General features: G+C 42.1%; 4 protein-coding genes across 4 annotated transcripts in view; all 4 read left to right on the plus strand.

Annotated features, from left to right (window-relative positions):
- The window catches only part of eda (ectodysplasin A), a 28422-nt gene extending 25499 nt beyond the window's left edge, over positions 1 to 2923 (plus strand). Inside the window, exons 3-8 of the mRNA XM_067257634.1 lie at positions 473 to 505; positions 906 to 1091; positions 1308 to 1342; positions 1704 to 1755; positions 2011 to 2141; positions 2663 to 2923. Of these exons, the coding sequence (XP_067113735.1) occupies positions 473 to 505; positions 906 to 1091; positions 1308 to 1342; positions 1704 to 1755; positions 2011 to 2141; positions 2663 to 2923 (698 nt within the window). The remainder of the gene's footprint in view (positions 1 to 472; positions 506 to 905; positions 1092 to 1307; positions 1343 to 1703; positions 1756 to 2010; positions 2142 to 2662) is intronic.
- Positions 2924 to 7286: 4363 nt separating this feature from the next.
- Positions 7287 to 8917, plus strand: wnt11f2 (wnt 11, family member 2). The gene is made up of 5 exons (XM_067257521.1): positions 7287 to 7360; positions 7514 to 7749; positions 7859 to 8136; positions 8335 to 8627; positions 8743 to 8917. Exons 1-5 carry the CDS (start codon positions 7287 to 7289, stop codon positions 8915 to 8917), a joined length of 1056 nt encoding a protein of 351 aa, XP_067113622.1.
- A 1695-nt stretch (positions 8918 to 10612) lies between these two features.
- On the plus strand, positions 10613 to 13533 carry igbp1 (immunoglobulin (CD79A) binding protein 1). Its single transcript, XM_067257098.1, has 6 exons — positions 10613 to 10819; positions 11226 to 11534; positions 11734 to 11929; positions 12026 to 12105; positions 12245 to 12354; positions 12683 to 13533. Exons 1-6 carry the CDS (start codon positions 10620 to 10622, stop codon positions 12829 to 12831), a joined length of 1044 nt encoding a protein of 347 aa, XP_067113199.1. The 5' UTR covers positions 10613 to 10619; the 3' UTR covers positions 12832 to 13533.
- A 663-nt stretch (positions 13534 to 14196) lies between these two features.
- Positions 14197 to 16502, plus strand: gjb1a (gap junction protein beta 1a). The gene is made up of 2 exons (XM_067257099.1): positions 14197 to 14310; positions 15627 to 16502. Exon 2 carries the CDS (start codon positions 15641 to 15643, stop codon positions 16364 to 16366), a length of 726 nt encoding a protein of 241 aa, XP_067113200.1. The 5' UTR covers positions 14197 to 14310; positions 15627 to 15640; the 3' UTR covers positions 16367 to 16502.
- The last annotated feature ends 1263 nt before the right edge of the window (positions 16503 to 17765 follow it).

Consider the following 17765-nt stretch of genomic DNA (forward strand, 5'->3'; position numbering starts at 1 on the left):
GAAGCTAAATCCGATCGTTGGCTCCACATGCTCCCCCTCTGAATCCTTATTGTATGACTCATGGCTTATCTTAACATTAGCAATTAGAGACAAGGAGAAGCCAGCCTGGATGTTGTAAAGATTCAGACATTCTGATCCGCTCTGTGGTGGGAGAGGCAGGTATCTCTGTGTTCAAACCTGCGTATTGGCCACCTTACCCGCCTACCCAGCTATACTTGTGTTTCTCCCAGGTGTCTGATTGGAAACCACACCTTCTGTCAGATGATTTGTGTGTTAGTCATTTCCCTGAGCTTCCAGGGTCTTGAAAGGAACAGTGCTTTCAACGGGTCAGTGTGGGAGATGCCAACTGGAATCTGGTGCAGTGGCAGATGGAACGTGTGGTTCTAACTGTAAAACAGCTCAGCTGAACAATACAGCAGAATATGAGTGTGTCACCAACACCGTTTATCTGATTGTGTTTTCTCTTTCTCAGAGTCAAACGGAAGACGGAAAGAAAAGAAAAAAGGTACAGTTCTCATCGTGAATGTGGAAACGCCCTCTGCGATTGAAGGAGAGTGAATAGGCGTTGGCCAAATTTGATCAGGGACGATTGGATCATGGGCTTGACCGCCAATCAATCTGATCGTCAGAAACAAAAACAATTACATGTCTCCTAGCAACTGTTGTCAATGTTCTGGACCAACCCCATCTCATATTGCTGCACGTTAATCTGTCACATTCATCTACACGTACACAAAATCTCTGACACTGAATGTTTAAAGTAAAGCAAAACACAAGCTTGTGAGATCATGAAGGCTTACCCCTACCAGGTTAAGTGGGCATTCGCCCGATTCAAGATTCATCTGTTTGCTTTTGGCTGATGTTGGTGTGTCTTAAAGGCTGGTTTCCATGATTATCGTCTCCAGGTAAGAAGGGCCCTCCTGGTTCTCCAGGGCCCCCGGGGCCCCCAGGGCCCCAAGGCCCCCCTGGCATCCCTGGGATTCCCGGCATCCCTGGGAGCAACGCCATGGGCCCCTCCGGTCCTCCAGGACCCCCCGGCCCGGCCGGCCCCCCGGGGCCACAGGGCCCCCCTGGCCCTCAAGGACCTGCAGGTGCCCCTAAAGTTTGCTTATCTTTGGCTGAACGACCTAGAAAAACCTTTCAAAGGATGTGGATGTACTTTGGTGTTTAATCTTTTTGTGTTTCTTAAACTGATGTTAGTTGGATTGTGTCACAATGTAGGATGTTGTGTTTTCATATACTGCAAATTATGTTAAGCGCTGCGTGAGGTTGTCGAACTAACATGATTTGTTTTCTGACTTGTGCAGGAGGCGTGGACAAGGTCAGACTGAGAGACAGTCAGGTATGAGCGTTTTGAGATCGCCTTGTTCTCGTCTGCTGACGGTGGTTTCATTAAACAAAACCAGGGAGTCAGTTGGCTGAGCGGTGAGGGAGTCGGGCTAGTAATCCCAAGGTTGCCAGTTCGATTCCTGGTCATGCCAACTGACGTTGTGTCCTTGGGCAAGGCACTTCACCCTACTTGCCTCGGGGGAATGTCCCTGTACTTACTGTAAGTTGCTCTGGATAAGAGCGTCTGCTAAATGACTAAATGTAATGTAAATGTAAAACGCAAAACATCCTGAATACATATCAAAGTTTACGACACCACGTTAAAGTTGCGTTTCTCTGTGGAAGACTGTAAATTCGGTGTGATTGTGTTCCAGCCGGCCGTGGTTCATCTTCAAGGCCAGGAGACGACCATACAGGTCAAGGAAGGTAAGCGTCTCTTCTCTACCGGACATGACGCCCTGACAGGCTGCCCACATTATGGAACTTCAGTAGAAGAGTGATCAATGAAACAAACGCTCTAATAGACTGCTGTAGAGTGATATGATGCTATCATGTGTATCTTGGGGGGCGGGGATGTATTTGGCATTTAAAGATGTTTTTGTCAGTGCTTGATGTTGTTTAACCACGTGTTGTTTTGTGGTAATTACGGATTTTGAGTGGCTGCCCTTTTCTCACGCTGAGATCTTTCAGAAGGCGTGTTAAGAAACTGGAAAATGATCTCCATTCACCACAAGGTGTTCAAGATGCACTCCCGTTCAGGAGAGCTGGAGGTTCTGGTTGATGGAACCTACTTCATCTATAGTCAGGTAGAAGTGAGTACGTCCTTGGGCCTAACTCTTCCTGTAGCCTGCAAGCCTCTTAGGCCTTTACTCTGCAGTCCTAGAGGTCCGTGCCTTTTCCCACTACCAGCAGGGTCAGAGGAGTATTGTTGAGGTAGTGGCTGTGATTTGTAGAATACTGTAGAGTACGGATTTAATGAATACCTTACTTATACATTTTTGTGCGCAGAACTTTAGATTTTCACTGTTATATATATGACCTAAACATCTCAACAGAACTCTAACTGTTTAGTCATAGTATTCGTTTCAAGCTGTTGAAATATATAAATGTGGAAACAGGGTTTACTTATGGCAGATCTCTTAACTGCAGAGGCAAATGTCTGAATGAGTGAAGGGAATGTACAGCATTCCATTTACATTTTTGTAAGTAGATTTTTACCAGATCACCAGAAGCATGAGTAAAAATGATGGATCTGTATAGCAACACTCATGGATCTGCCCTGCATGCTCGATTCTTTTCACAGCTCGTTTTCTAAACCCACCTTTTTCGTCAGGTTTACTACCTTAACTTCACTGACATCGCGAGCTACGAGGTGATGGTGGACAAGACTCCGTTCCTGCGCTGCACGAGAAGCATCGAGACGGGACAACGCAAGTTCAACACCTGCTACACGGCAGGGGTGTGTCTACTGCGCGCGCGCCAGAAGATCTCCATCCGTATGGTGTACGAGGACACCTCCATCAGCATGACCAATCACACCACCTTCCTGGGAAGCATCCGCCTAGGGGAGGCCCCTCCAGCCAATCACTCGTGAGCAGGAAGTCACACACGCCTCCAGGCCACACCCACCCTGGAGTAAACCATTACTTTGTTCTCTCTGGGGGGGAAACGCTTCGTACAGTTGGAGTCTGTCTGTGGTGATGGTGGACTGCAAACGTACCTTATACATCCACAATGAGAGGCATCCTTGGTCTTGATGTTTTTAATAAAATGTGTCTGTTTGTCTCGACTTTTAGATGAGCGAGGAGATGGAAAGCAAGGTTGATAAAAACCTCATGTCATGTTTCCATTCCAAGTTCTTCTTTTTTTTGTGTCTGTGAGTGTAGAATGCTTGTATTTTCACACAAAACTGTATTTGTGGTCCTGAATGTGATTGGTTCACGTATGCCATTATGAAAACATGCGCACATAATTATTAGCTTTTGAATTTATTGAGGCAAATACAATAAAGATTGTGCTTTTCTGTGATTAAATTAACACACATTATGTTCAAGCACAAGAGATTCACAGATAAAATGTGCACTGATTGAAGCAAATTATGGATTTTTCTTTCTCTCTCTCAATCTTTCTTGTAAGGTCAGTATGAATGTTTTAGTGTTTGATAATTGAAATGAAGTTGCTTGCCAAGACTGAATCTCCTGAATTCCATGATAGCATTTCTTTGTCTGCTCTCAATAACACAAACGATGCAATTTGTGTGTTACTTTTGCCACCCAGTTTCTCTCTGAATTGAGTATTTTTCTTGCTGTAGTTCTTCGGATTGTTTGAAATGACTAATTTACTTGTCATTCTGTTTGAGCCAAACCAGCCATGTCTTTTGTCCTGAAAGGTAGAATGTGTTTCTATTTTTTCAACACGTTTCTCAAAACAGTTTTTTTTTGCATACATAGGCAGCTTGAAGCTTTTGTAAATATCACACAGTCAGAATGTTTCTTACCATACTCTGTCTCATGATCATGTTTCTATGTGAAAGGACACAATAGTCTTTAAAATAGCATTTATGGGCACATATTATGCTTCCAAGTAGGCTACAGTTTATGGTTCTTTATGAATATTCTCTGCACTGTGCATATACTGTAAGTGTTACAGGGTCAGGTCCATCTCTATGCAATCAGCCCTCTAGAACGTGGGTATGTGGGTATTACAGTATCAGAATCTAGTCCAGTTGTTTTGAATTATTTCATTCCGTGAAACAAAGTTAAGAAAGGAATCAACATTAGAATTATAACATTCAAAACATTTTCTTTTGCCCCCTCACCCGCCCCCTGCTTCTCAGTCAAAAGCAAGTTAGCAGTCCATCAATGAGAATAAAAAATCTGGCTGTTTAGAATCTGTAAGATCCGAGTCCTTGCCATAATACCTTGAATTGTTGCCATGTGTTTTACTGATATGGTTGATGTGTCCCGTTGTTCATGTAGAATTATTATGGGATGTCTGCCTCATGAAGTTAAGTTCTTAGAGTAGCTTACTAAAGATGAGACAAGATGAAAATGATGAAAATTAATAATGAATTTGAACTCAACCCAAAATGGTCGTTTCTCAGAATCTAACCTGTTCAGATGATGAGTAGGAATACATTGTGTAACTCATTATTCTGATTGTTTGTAGGTAAATAGGGTATATTTTCCCTGACTTTGTTGAATATAATGTACATTTGTATACTCTGTTGTGATTGTACATATGTATATAAAATAGAATTTCAGTTTTTGTAAATTTAATTGATTTATAATATTAAACTGTTTTAACACTAGCACATCTATGCTATGGGACACATTTTGAAGTTTATTGTAGATACTACTTTCTACTACTCAAGATGGTGACCAAACATGAATCCCCGGAAAAAAAAAAATTAACTGCTTTCCCATTTACTTTAAGATGAGAAAAAAAACCTGCTCATTAATCCAGCCTGATGATCATGCTGTTTTATTCAGATTTGGAGCTGTGCTGTCTGTTGGCTCTGATTCAGAGAAGCAGTGGGACTCCAGATGCGAGGCGTCTGCTGTCTGTTGTGTTGATAGACAGTGACCCCTAGTGGTCGGACGACAACCACTCAGGCCAGCAAAGCAAAAGTGGAGTAAAGTATAGGATAGTAGTAGCAGGCTTCTTTTCAGAGTAGTACGTTTCAAGTTTCTTCCCATTTGTAACAAGCACAGGTAAATTGGAAGTATTCGGTGCTGCTCTGCTCCTCTTGACAATCCCCAGCAGCCTATCTCAAACTATAGTAAATAAACTAAACCTATAAGAAATCAGTCTAGCCTATATGAGCTACAATACTTATCGATGACATATTTAATAAAGTTAGTACTTTATTGATCTCTGAGGGAAAAGCTGACTAAAAGATTCCTTTTATATTTAGTGCCATAATGAACACATTTTAGGCTCAGCTCTGGTAAATAAAATTAAAAACTGTTGTTGTGGCAACATGAATAGCATTATTCTGTTTTCTTAAGAGATAAATATTTCCCTTTCAGTTGTGAAAGCATTTGTTACCATTTTCTAACCTTCTTCACAGTTGGCTAGGTGACCTTAGAGATTCCCTTAGAGGTCTGTGCTGTAAGAATACCCTTACAGCACAGACCTCTAACGTCTGCATCTCCAACATTCAATACACATTATTTGCAATGTCACATGTGTACTTCCATTCCTTTGAGGGGAATACCTTCAGTGTAGATTCCACTAATAAGCATTCTCATAGAACTGAAAGGCAAAACAGGAAAGGCGAAGCTTTGCATGCAAGCTCACACCCTGACCTTTCATTTACATGAATGTTTCCTCACCTCTCGAGGCTCTTAACACCAGAATCTTCAAGCAGAGATCCCAACAAAAGGAAGGATTTGCTTGGGGTAAAGTGTCTTCCACAACAGACAGCATGTTCTGGGGGGAGGGGGTGGAGCAAGGTGGAGTGACGGGGGTTAGGGAAGTTCCTTTCTTTTCAGAATAACTCACTGTTGACAGCCAGCTACGTTGCTCATGGAACAGTATGCTGTAATATATATTGTCAACACCAAGATATGTCGTCTGACCTACGGAAGAGACTGGCTCACCCAATGTGCTCCTGTGGACTGAGATCTGTAATAGTCACCTTAGTGAGGGTTTAATGCTGTGAGAAGATCACTCTATCAGTTCTAAATCACGGTTTAACATTACCACCTACCGAGTTACTATTGTTGGAAATAAAGACACTAATAAGGTGTTCCTCCAAAACCTTGTCTTAAGACGACTTCTGAGGGAAAGACTAGCCTCTCTCATGGTGGGAATATAATAAGGGTTGGATAAACACAAGTTTGAATAATCCTCTCACTAAGGCATGCTGATGTACCCTGGAAGCTTCTCTTTCAATCGCTAATCTTCTGCTCCAACCGCCTGGAGATAATTAACCATTTCTACTCCCTTTTGGCCATGCGACTGAAAGGCCTGTTTCTGGCTCCCTGTTTTCTTTGTAGATTAAGATTTTACGGCATTATGAGGTGACCCAGAAGGATTCATCAGGACACAAATGATGCCAGCACACACAACACACACAACACACAGTGTAAGGAAGGAGTGTTGAAATAGTGGACAATGATTATTCTGAGGAAAACTACATTTGTTGGTCAAAACCAAAACATTTATTGAACAGGTTAAAAGCAGAGCTTTTACCAAAACATTTATTGAACAGGTTAAAAGCAGATCTTTTATCTCGTAGTTTGATAATCGTTTGGTAGGTTTTAATAATCCTAAATCAATAAGGGTCTTATCTTATCTTAAATAAATACACATAGATGCTTCCTTGCTTTGAGTAGGACTAAGTTAGTATTTAGAGCTCAATTGTTAAAGTGTTGGTTATTCAGTAGTCTGTATTGCTTGAATTTTCTGAGTGTTGCAAATCCTCAAAGGAAATCTTCAAAGATTAAGGATCCGTGGTTTCGATAGTGCATCACTGTGTCTCGCACATTGGAGACGTCTCATCTGTGATGATTAATGACGCACACTGCTGAATGGGACGGAGTAAGCCTATTAAAAAGGGAGAATGGTGAAAACATTGGAAATACAGTAGCTTACATGACAGCATTATGCTTCTCGCAATACAACACTCATATTGGAACATACTATGTTAGTCGATCAGAAATTGGTGACCTAAAAATTTGATCACTGCATTTAAGTAGTTGAAACGGTTGAAATGACTAAAAGTAGGCCCCTTTGGGTCCATAGTCGAGTAGCCAATTGAAAGGGGCGTGGTTAAGGTAAAGTCACATAAGAAGACTGTGTTGGGGCGGTCACACAGATGACCTACCACTTGGCAGGACAAGGGGTAGTACGTGAATCGGATTTTAACGTTTGGAGTACCAGAAGAAACTATTTCAGATTGGAACTATAACGACTCTTGAAGAGTTAACGAGATTTATTTAAATTTCAAAATGAAGTACCACGTGGATTTATTTCTATTGGCCTTTATGATGAACACACACTGTTGTGGTGGCATAATCTGGCTGTAAGTATACAGACGGAATGTTGTCGTTAAATGTATTTTTACAACTACAATAGCACTTTAAAATCCTATAAATGTTTGATATTATTTACATGGAGTAACCGTTTGGTAGTCTAGTGGCCGTCTGGTGACCTAATGGAAGATTTGTTTTTGCAGGGGCCTTACTGTTAATGGTAGCTCTGTTGGTTGGAATCAAACTCATCATTGCAAGCTGTTAGACGGACTGGCCCCCGATCAGCTGCAACTATGCCGGAGGAACCTCGAGCTCATGCACAGTATTGTCCACGCGGCAAAGTTGACCAAAACGACCTGTCAGAACACCTTAAGTGACATGCGATGGAATTGCTCATCCATTGAAAATGCACCTCGTTTTACGCCAGATTTAGCTAAAGGTAAATATTTATTTCAATGTTGAATAATGACCCTAAAGTATCATGGCTTCAGTGTTAGTCTTTTACGTAAGTTTCTCTCAGTATGTTTATTCTCTCTGTATATTTGCAGGTACCAGAGAATCTGCGTTTGTGTTCTCGCTCGCCGCAGCCGTAGTTAGTCACTCTATCTCCACAGCCTGCTCATCTGGAGAGCTTCCGAGTTGCTCGTGCGCCACGGCACCTGCGGAACAGGCAGGGCCCGACTTCAGATGGGGAGGATGTGGCGATAATCTACGGTACGGTCTTCAAATGGGTTCCGCTTTCTCGGATGCACCGATGAGAAACAGCAGATCCGGCTCACAGGCGTTCAGGCTGATGCATTTACACAACAACGCTGTTGGCAGACAGGTAAGGCTATTATATCTTTGTACAAACCCACATGTTCTCATTCAGTCTTTCATGCATGGCTTCCAATATCAGACCACAGGCGTCCAAACTCATTAAACCCATCCCAAACTGTCCTTGCATTACAAAAACAATTGGATTGGGATGCTTATCTGTACTGTTCTTGTTATCTACAAAATATGTTTTGTACTCTACTTCTAGGCACTGATTGAATCCCAGGATACCAAATGCAAGTGCCATGGGGTGTCTGGCTCATGTTCCGTCAAAACATGTTGGAAAGGCCTCCGTGACATCGGCTACATCGCCACAGAGCTTAAATCCAAGTACCTGGCTGCCACTAAAGTGATGCATCGCTATGTGGGGCCGAGGAAGCTGCTCGTGCCCAGAGAGCTGGATGTGAGACCAGTGAGAGAGAGCGAGCTGGTCTACCTGATCAGTTCTCCAGATTACTGCACACACAACGACAAGCATGGATCTCTCGGCACACAGGACAGGTAGTTTATAGTCTACCTGAACACCTCACCTGAAACAGAATAACGCATTTTGCCTTTAAGTGTTGATTACCTGACATGTGCTTGATCTTCAACATGTTTTTATTGTTGTTTACAGACAGTGCAACAAGACAACCAATGACAGTGGGAGTTGCAATCTGATGTGCTGTGGCCGTGGCTACAATGCATACTCAGAGAGGATTGTGGAAAGGTGTCAGTGCAAATACCACTGGTGCTGCTACGTCACATGCAAGAAATGTGAACATACGGTGGAGAGATATGTATGTAAGTGAACTTTTCAAAGACATTTGAGCTGCTGACACAAAGCACTATTTTCATCACATCTCGATAAGCTCGCCCACCAAGAGGACCCCAGACTCCCTCAGACTCTGGGAAATGAAGTGTTGGAGAACGGCTAGAGACACTGTAAGGACAGTCATGCTGCTCCAAGGACCGTGAACAGGATGTGAGGTCACAGGAAAGACGACTGATATCTGATGGGTAAACGTGATTGGGAGTATTAAATGTTTGATTGGTGAATAATTCCACAATGGATAACTGGAGAAGAATACAACATGGCTCATGGAAAACTGGAGAAGAATACAATAGACATGGCTCATGGATAACTGGAGAAGAATACAATAGACATGGCTCATGGAAAAAAGACTTTTCAAAAGAGAACCTGCCTCGTGTGTTAACGGGTTCCGTTGGTAAATGAATCAAAAAAAATGTAAGAAAGTTACATTTAACTATCTGAATTCCCTTAGACAGACATCTCACTTCATGAATATTGGCCTGCAAAAAACAAGTTTAATGCATTTTTATTTTCTGGACACCAAGGGCTATTTAAGGGTATATTTATTATATTAAAAAGATAGAAAAAAACTTCTGAGTTTTATACATTTCTTTTGCATGAAAATACTTGCTAATAAAATGGCCAATATTTTCCAAATATTTTGGAAAGGACAGGAAGCTGACACAATTTAACAGATAAATATCCTATACACAACACAATTTATATAAAACTGTAGGTATATTTTAACAATAAAATGTAAATCACGTATTACGAAACGTACAGCTAAAATGAGTCAAATATATCCTTTTCTAACATGACATTTCCATGAACCCATTTTGGAAACACCATCTTACGCTGCTTAATTAAGGACCCTCAAACTCAATGTTTTCTCAATGTGTCTGAGACGCCACGCTGCAGAGCCCGAGATGACCACAGAGATGACATCCAGCTGTAAAGAGCCCTCCTGTTGAATCAGGACTTGGTGACACTATGCTCGGTATGCCGGCAATCCCACTTAGCAGGAGGCACTGCTGCATAAGTGCTAATTCTAAATGACCAGAAGCTACATCACCAACACAGTGTATTTAATATGTTTAGCTTCAGGGCACAGGAATAGGCGTGTGGGGGTTTAAGGGTATGATTGATGCCTACAAGCCCATGAACCGTACACTTATTTTGGTTGAACAACTGTTCTAAACAATTCGTCTTGGACGTGTTTGCAAATCTATCTTGAGACTAATTAAAAAAGGGGACAGGTGACGAAATTCTTGGTTCCAAAATAAAACCCTCTGTTTTCCTTTTGAATTGTATTCAAACTGCGCAGTCATCAATCTGATAACCTGAATCCTGCATTGGGAGAAAAACTTCAGGAGGTCACATGATAAGATGATTCACATGTATATCACTTAAACATAAAAAGAAAAAATGGTATTAGTACTGAAAAAAAATAAGATGCTTTTTTATTTTTATTTAACTGAAGTGAAAAAGTGTTGTCAGTCCTTCAACTTTTAGTCATTAAGTCTTTTTAAACATGAGTTACTGTACTTTTACTTGAGTGAAGGATGTGTGTACCTTTGCCGTCTCTGGCATCAGTTTTGTGTCTCCAGGGCACAGCAGATTTTTTTCTGTTTCGCGTTTGGACAAGGACGAATGTTTACGGAAGCCGATAGGTCATCATCAAGGAAAACATTGCTGCAAAGATGGCAGCCGCCAAAATCACTGGTGTGTCAGATGAACCCCTTAAATTATCAGAATTATTAGATCACGGGTGGAAATTATTTGAGGAAGTCGATTGTACCAATGAACCCATTGCAGCGACCCACATACAAGTTAAAATAAAGCGCGGAATAACGCAACTTGAAGAGGCGTCGCAAATGGTTGCCCAGCTCGATTTGTTCAGGTAGTGTACTAGCTAAAGCTAGCTAGCCTTGCTATGGTACGCAACGCTAGCCTTGTTGTCCAAAGTCGTTAGCTTGTGATAGTACTATATTGCTAACAATATTGGTTGTGTTACAGCTGTCGATTTTAAACGTAGTGTCACACATCAACATATTTCCAACACATAACTAGTTAGATATGAAACTCATTTTTAGACAAGCTAATGCGTCGCAATAGGCTAGAAAATTAGCTCACGACAGTTCGCCAAACTTTAGCATGTTCATGATGGTAGCTTGCCTTTGCAGGCTAATTTGCTAGCTAGCTTTAGCTAATGTTACTGCGTTTTAGACATCTAGCAGCCATTGCTAAAGGACCACTTAGCTTCTCTCCATTGTTCCTTGTACTAATCATTTGGATGTATGTTTCAGTCGCAATGAAGAGTTGGAGGAGATGGCAACTGCCGATTTGAAGTACTTGCTGTTACCTGCGTTTCTGGGAGCGCTTACTATGAAGCAAGTGAACTTGGCCAAACGACTGGAGCAAGTTCAGGTTGCCAGGGTGTACTTCTTAGACTTCTTGAGAAGGTGTAAGGAGTATGACCTCTCAAAATTTGAACTACCCAAGACAAGCGAAGACTCGCCAGGCACTTCGGAAGAATCAGAACAGGGGCCCGCCACCTCCCCCAAACCGCCAGACCTAGTTGCAATGGCAACTCAGAGACAAGCAAAGATCGAAAGGTCACAAAAATAACTGTTTACATTTAGCTAGTCCGGCCTTTATGTTTTACCGTGACACAGACAGTGTTTGTTGTTCGATATGGACTCTCATGTCACTTATGTGAACTATGGAGTGCTTAATTTAAATAATTTCAGTACAGTTTATAATTGATGTTAGAACTGGACCTTGAGTAACCTTCCAACTTTTGAAACTGTTTAGATACAAGCAGAAGAAGGACACGGAAGCAAAGCTATCGGAGATCAAGGCAGCTGTCGACAGTGGAACGGCAGATGATGAGATTGTAAGAGACTTCTACCTTCTCAATGTCAGGAAATGGATTTCCATATCCCTGGAGGAAATCGAGAGTATTGACCAGGAAATGGAGATTCTGAAAAGGATGGATTTTCTGAAACAGGTAGGCCTAGTTCGATATTTACACCGGATGTTTACGGAATGTTAAATTAACAAGCAGGTATATCGTTGAGAACCTAACGCATGATCTCTTGTGTAGACTTCAACAGAGCCCTCACAAACCAAACACAGGCCACCCATGAAGCCTTTCATCCTCACCAAAGATGCTGCACAAGCACGGTACTTGTCAACAAAGTACCCCGACGATGTGTTGGCCACTGAAGTTTCCCCCTAAATGTACTATTAATCAACTAACATGAATTGACATGCAGCATTAATTAACCCTGTGTCCTGTCCCTTGTCTCTGCTTGGCGTGCAGAGTGTTTGGAGCGGGCTACCCCAGCCTCCCCACCATGACTGTGGATGACTGGTACGAGCAGCACAGAAAGAAGGGGGCTCTTCCTGACCAAGGCATCCCCCGGAGCGCTGGTAAGATGTTCAGCTGTTCTCCAACCTACTGTAGTGGGCACTAATCCACTCAATGCCCTTGGAAAGATAGTGTTTATCTTCAGATGGGGTCAGATGGCTGAGCGGTTAGGGAGTCGGGCTATTAATCAGAAGGTTGTTGGTTCGATTCCCGGCCGTGCCAAATTACGTTGTGTCCTTGGGCAAGGCACTTCAACCTACTTGCCCCGGGGAAATGTCCCTGTACTTACTGTAAGTCACTCTGGATAAGAGCGTCTGCTAAATGTAAATGTAATGTAAATGTTTATTTACATCTCGTTAAAATGTTCCGTCGTTTCTGTTTTGTTTGTAGCTGACTTCGATGCCGAGGAGCGAGCCAGAGAAGAGAAGGAGATGCTGGTGGAGAATGACGACGAAGAGGCTCTGCAGAAGGCCAAGGACTGGGACAACTGGAAGGACACGCATCGCAGAGGCTACGGGAACCGCAAGAACATGGGCTGACGAGCCGGGCTCCTCCCAGATGCAGCCACAGGAACATGCCCGGCCCACAGCGGTCCCCACATCTGTTACCACAATATTAAAGAAACGGTGACACAACAGCTGTGTGTGAAAGGATGGCCTTAAAGGGGAAGTTTCCACAACACAAGATGAGGACAGGTTTATCACCATCTGTCTTTTGGTTCTGAGTCTGCAAACCCTGGATTCCTTCCAGTGTGGTAGTATCAGTGGTACATCTTTATTTATTTGTGTCCGTTGGTATGATCTCACCTGCATTGGAAGCAAGATTTAACAAAGACCATGAGTCATTGGTCTAGCTGGGTCTAATATGAAGTGCATCTGTAATTTAATTCTGTCATTGTTTCTGAAAGTCAAAATTCAAGACCTACTATGTTGACTGTGGAATGGAGTTGACAGTATAGTAAGCAATAGAAAATTACTTTGGTATTCATTTCATCAAAAGGATAACTTAAAAGGTGAGCTGGTTTGGAATATGATGACTGCTACATGATATCCCATTTGTAAAACAGACCCAAATTTCAATTTCAAAATGTGCGTTCCAAATGGTGTAGATGTTCTTTGGGTTACCGAGTAGTGATTCATATATGTTAGTACGATGCATTTCATCATACTAACTTAATTCTAGGTAAATGTTTTTTTTTTTTTATGTACTTGACTTTTCAACATGTATTAAAGAAACACGTTTCCCATAACCTCACAGTTGCTGTTTTAAAAAGCACTTTCTCAGATTTGGGGTTGGTATACTTTAAACCGCCAGTGAACTGCATGGCCCAAAACTGTACATTTTTGTTGCTGCTTTGTACTGACATGCCACCCCCCCATTTCCCCCTATTTGCTTACTTCCTGAATAAACAAGCGTAATGGTTAAGACAAGGGTTTATGACAGTTGTCTCCATTTCACACAGTATATACAACTACAATTACAGAAAAGCCCAATGGAATGTTTTAAGTATATTTTATATTTTGCTAGCTATAGAAGTAGACAGACAACCACAGACGTCATTCTTAAAAGTTCAGGCGGTCATCTAAGCTGCCGTCTGTTATCTTTAAGATCCACATCCTCAGCCTCTGGTAAGACTTTCTTTGTGTTTGTGTTGTATTTTTTTACTCTGTACTGCGTCAAAATCGGCCTCCACTTCCCTGCCAGTACACAGCACAATGGAGAATGAGGGCCAGACTTGCTGTCCACACAGATTCTTTCCCTGTCAGGGTAGGCGGAAATTGAGGCGTTTGATCTGAATTCTAAAGGGGCTTGTTGGGGCTGGTAAAAGCATCTATTGTATGTAAATTATTCACACAAGGGCATATGACTTCTACTGTGCAGGGCAGTGGCTAGTGTGAGGAATCATTAGCAATGCAAACTCATGGTGGTCTTGTTCACAGACTCACCAATGGGGGGAAAAAAATTGCGAAACTAATTCAATAGTTGATGGGCGTGTTCGTGCACTATTTCATCTAAAGGTAAATAGATCTTTTTTCATGTTTCAGTAAGGAATGGTTTAGTTTATTAAGCAACAGTAAAGAAAGGGACATTTAAATCTGTTCCTCCTTAGATTATTTACTCTTCATTTGTATGAATTATGGAATAATTTGTACTGTTACCTTTCTGCTTATATAAAATGAACCCTACATAATAATTGTTGCTAATGGATTACATAGAAAATGCGACGATTGACTACTCCATATAAAGCTTGACATATTTAAACTTGTTATATACACACCATAGGTTTGGCAGTTGAATTCTACATTGCTTCCACTCCAGTATTTGTTATATTATGAAATGTTTTAGTTGTTTAGGTTTTAACCAATACTGGTTGCAAAGTATGGCCATTCAAAAAAAAAAACTAAAAACATTTTTTTAAAAGCCTTTCACTAAATGTGTTTTATAGGTTTTGCTTTTAATTATTTATTGACCTTGATCTTTTTTTCTTTTAATGATTAAACTTTGATTCTTTTTTATTTGTATTACTATATGCTCTGTAGCACTCGGAGATCGCTTAAATATAGAGTGCAATATAAATAGAATTTATTATTATTATCCTGCATCAGTCTGCTCTGTGATCCATAGACAATACTGACACATGCAAACTGTAGCCAGAACAGCACTAAGACTTAATATCTATATGCGATTTATAACATTATTCAAACACAAAAGTAAGTGATTGGTTTACCGGCCAGTTTGGTGGCACTATCACCTCGGCACAGAGGTCAAACACTCCACCCAGCCGTGCTGGTGGATTTGGGGAAAGCAGGTCATGTGACGCGTAGTGCCAGAACGTAGCCATGCCCTCTTAAGAGGCCCGCCAGCCTGGAGCTGGATAGAGAGGCTCTCTTCCTCTGGACACACATCCATGTCCTCTCTTCACCGGCGGGTCGTCGCTGTGCTCAACCCTGGGAGCCGCATATGCCTTTAACCCCTCCAGCTGAGCCTGGTAACTACCGATGCTCCCTGTCGAGCAGAAACAACAGGACGATTAAGAAAGGAACATTTTGAAAGCTATTTCTATTCTTCTTTCTTTTCCATCTTTGTGTCTGGAGAGTCTCATGTCACCTGGTCTTTAAAGGCTTCTTGTTTTATTGCCCTGATCACTGAACCATGGTAGGGTGGAACTGTCTGTTGAAGCTGGAAAGTGGATTATGAGGTTTTCTGTGATAAAATAGTGTTTTTTTTTATTTGTAGGTTAACTCCCAATAGACTTAAGGAAAAGCTGAAAAAAGTCAAAATGGTCAAAAAGGGTAAGGTTATTCCTAACTAACTTTCCGGGTTTTTTTTTCAGACCCGGAACCGAAAATGAACTGGGCGTCCTTTTATGCCGTCGTCAGCGGTGTAAACCGACACTCCACTGGAATCGGTCGCATCTGGCTCTCTGTGCTGTTTATCTTCCGTATCCTGGTCCTGGTGGTGGCGGCTGAGAGCGTGTGGGGCGACGAGAAGTCGGGCTTCACCTGCAACACCCAGCAACCTGGCTGCAACAGCGTCTGCTACGACCACTTCTTCCCCATCTCCCACATCCGCCTGTGGGCCCTCCAGCTCATTCTGGTTTCCACCCCAGCCCTGCTGGTGGCCATGCACGTGGCCCACCGCCGCCACATCGACAAGAAGCTCTACAAGCTGTCTGGCCGGACCAGTCCCAAGGAGCTGGAGCAGATCAAGACCCAGAAGATGAAGATCACCGGGGCTCTGTGGTGGACGTACATCATCAGCCTGTTCTTCAGGATCGTCTTCGAGTCGGCCTTCATGTACATCTTCTACATGATCTACCCAGGCTACAAGATGATCCGGCTGGTGAAGTGCGACTCGTACCCGTGCCCCAACATCGTGGACTGTTTCGTGTCTCGGCCCACAGAGAAGACGGTGTTCACCGTGTTCATGCTGGCGGTGTCAGGGATCTGCATTCTGCTCAACATCGCAGAGGTGATCTTCCTGGTTGGGAAGGCCTGTGGACGGCACTTGATAAGTAATGCTGGAGACTCTTCCATGGGAGCGTGGATCACACAAAAGCTCTGTTCCTACTAGAGCAAACAGAACAGAGAAGTGCCCAGCCAGGACGAGGCATACGAGTTAGTGGTGACGAAGGGAAGCTTTAGATAATAAAACTGACGGTTCTGCTCTCTGCTTTGTTTTGAGACATGTTCGTTGAAGTACCACGGCTTTCAAGTCATTAAGCCATCAAGCAGGAAATACACAGACTTATGTTTTGTATTTGTGTTGAATTTATTCACCAAAACGTACTGTAAGGACTATTTTCGTTCACATGGAACAAGCTTGTTCTGTTGAGAGAGTGAGAGTGGTATATTTCTACAGAGATTTCAAAGTTTCTAGTCTTCTGATTATAATTAACAACCAGAGCGTTAGACACTAATAAACATGGCTCCTACCTGGTCATATTTGAAGGGATTTTCTCTCAAGTTGACCTGCTAATGACGGATGATAGAACAGAATATTCTCTGAATTTGTGTCAGATTTTCTCAGTTTTCTCAAACGATCACAAACAGCAGTTTTCACAGCTCCTCAGTCCCTTGGCTGTTCTCGCAGTTCACTACAGAATATCCTCCCTTGCACTCTATTCATAAAAAATGGCTGTGCGGGAAAGTATGTGGCACTAAACACATTGTGGCACTGTAAGTTTATACTTCATAATGTTTGTGGCATTTTAGTTTTAGGTAGTTTATGTTAATGCTGTGTATTTTAAGATCTTGTATGGAGAAAAGGCTTGAACAAGTTTGTCATATATATATGTGTCAAAATTAAAACGTGCAAAAAGCGATTCCCGGCCGTGCCAAATAATGTTGTGTCCTTGGGCAAGGCACTTCACCCTACTTGCCTTGGGGAGAATGTCCCTGTACTTACTGTAAGTCGCTCTGGATAAGAGCGTCTGCTAAATGACTAAATGTAAATGTACTGAAAATAGCTGGTAAATTAATTGTTTCATGCAAATAAATGGTCATTTACAAAATATTTATGACACACTTGTAGTTGATACAAGGTATAGTCTCTATGCAATTGTTATTAATGTAAAAAGAAAAAAGACGATTTAATAAATCTAAACAATAATACCGCCACATTGTTGTCACAGTATGTCAAGTAATGTCCATCCATGTAATACCTTAACATACCACATGGTGGCATCAGAAACTTAGCATACAGGGGGCATGACCATGTCATGGTTCCTTCACATATCATCTCAGAATGGGATCAAAATGAATAAACTGTATTAAATAAAATCCTAATCACAAACTGTGTTGTCTCTCTTCTAACATCCAAGGAGGTCCTGAACGCTGTTTAAGCACCTGTGACAGCTCATCCAAGTCCCCGTGAGCCAAGACTCACACAGGAGGGCAGAGGGCGTGCTACCAGGTTATCAATAGCATAGTCTAGCGAGAGGTCAGTCTCAAAGTACAAAGTATTCCCCCTG

Source organism: Osmerus mordax, chromosome 19 (assembly GCF_038355195.1).
Source record: "Osmerus mordax isolate fOsmMor3 chromosome 19, fOsmMor3.pri, whole genome shotgun sequence".
Taxonomy (NCBI): domain Eukaryota; kingdom Metazoa; phylum Chordata; class Actinopteri; order Osmeriformes; family Osmeridae; genus Osmerus; species Osmerus mordax.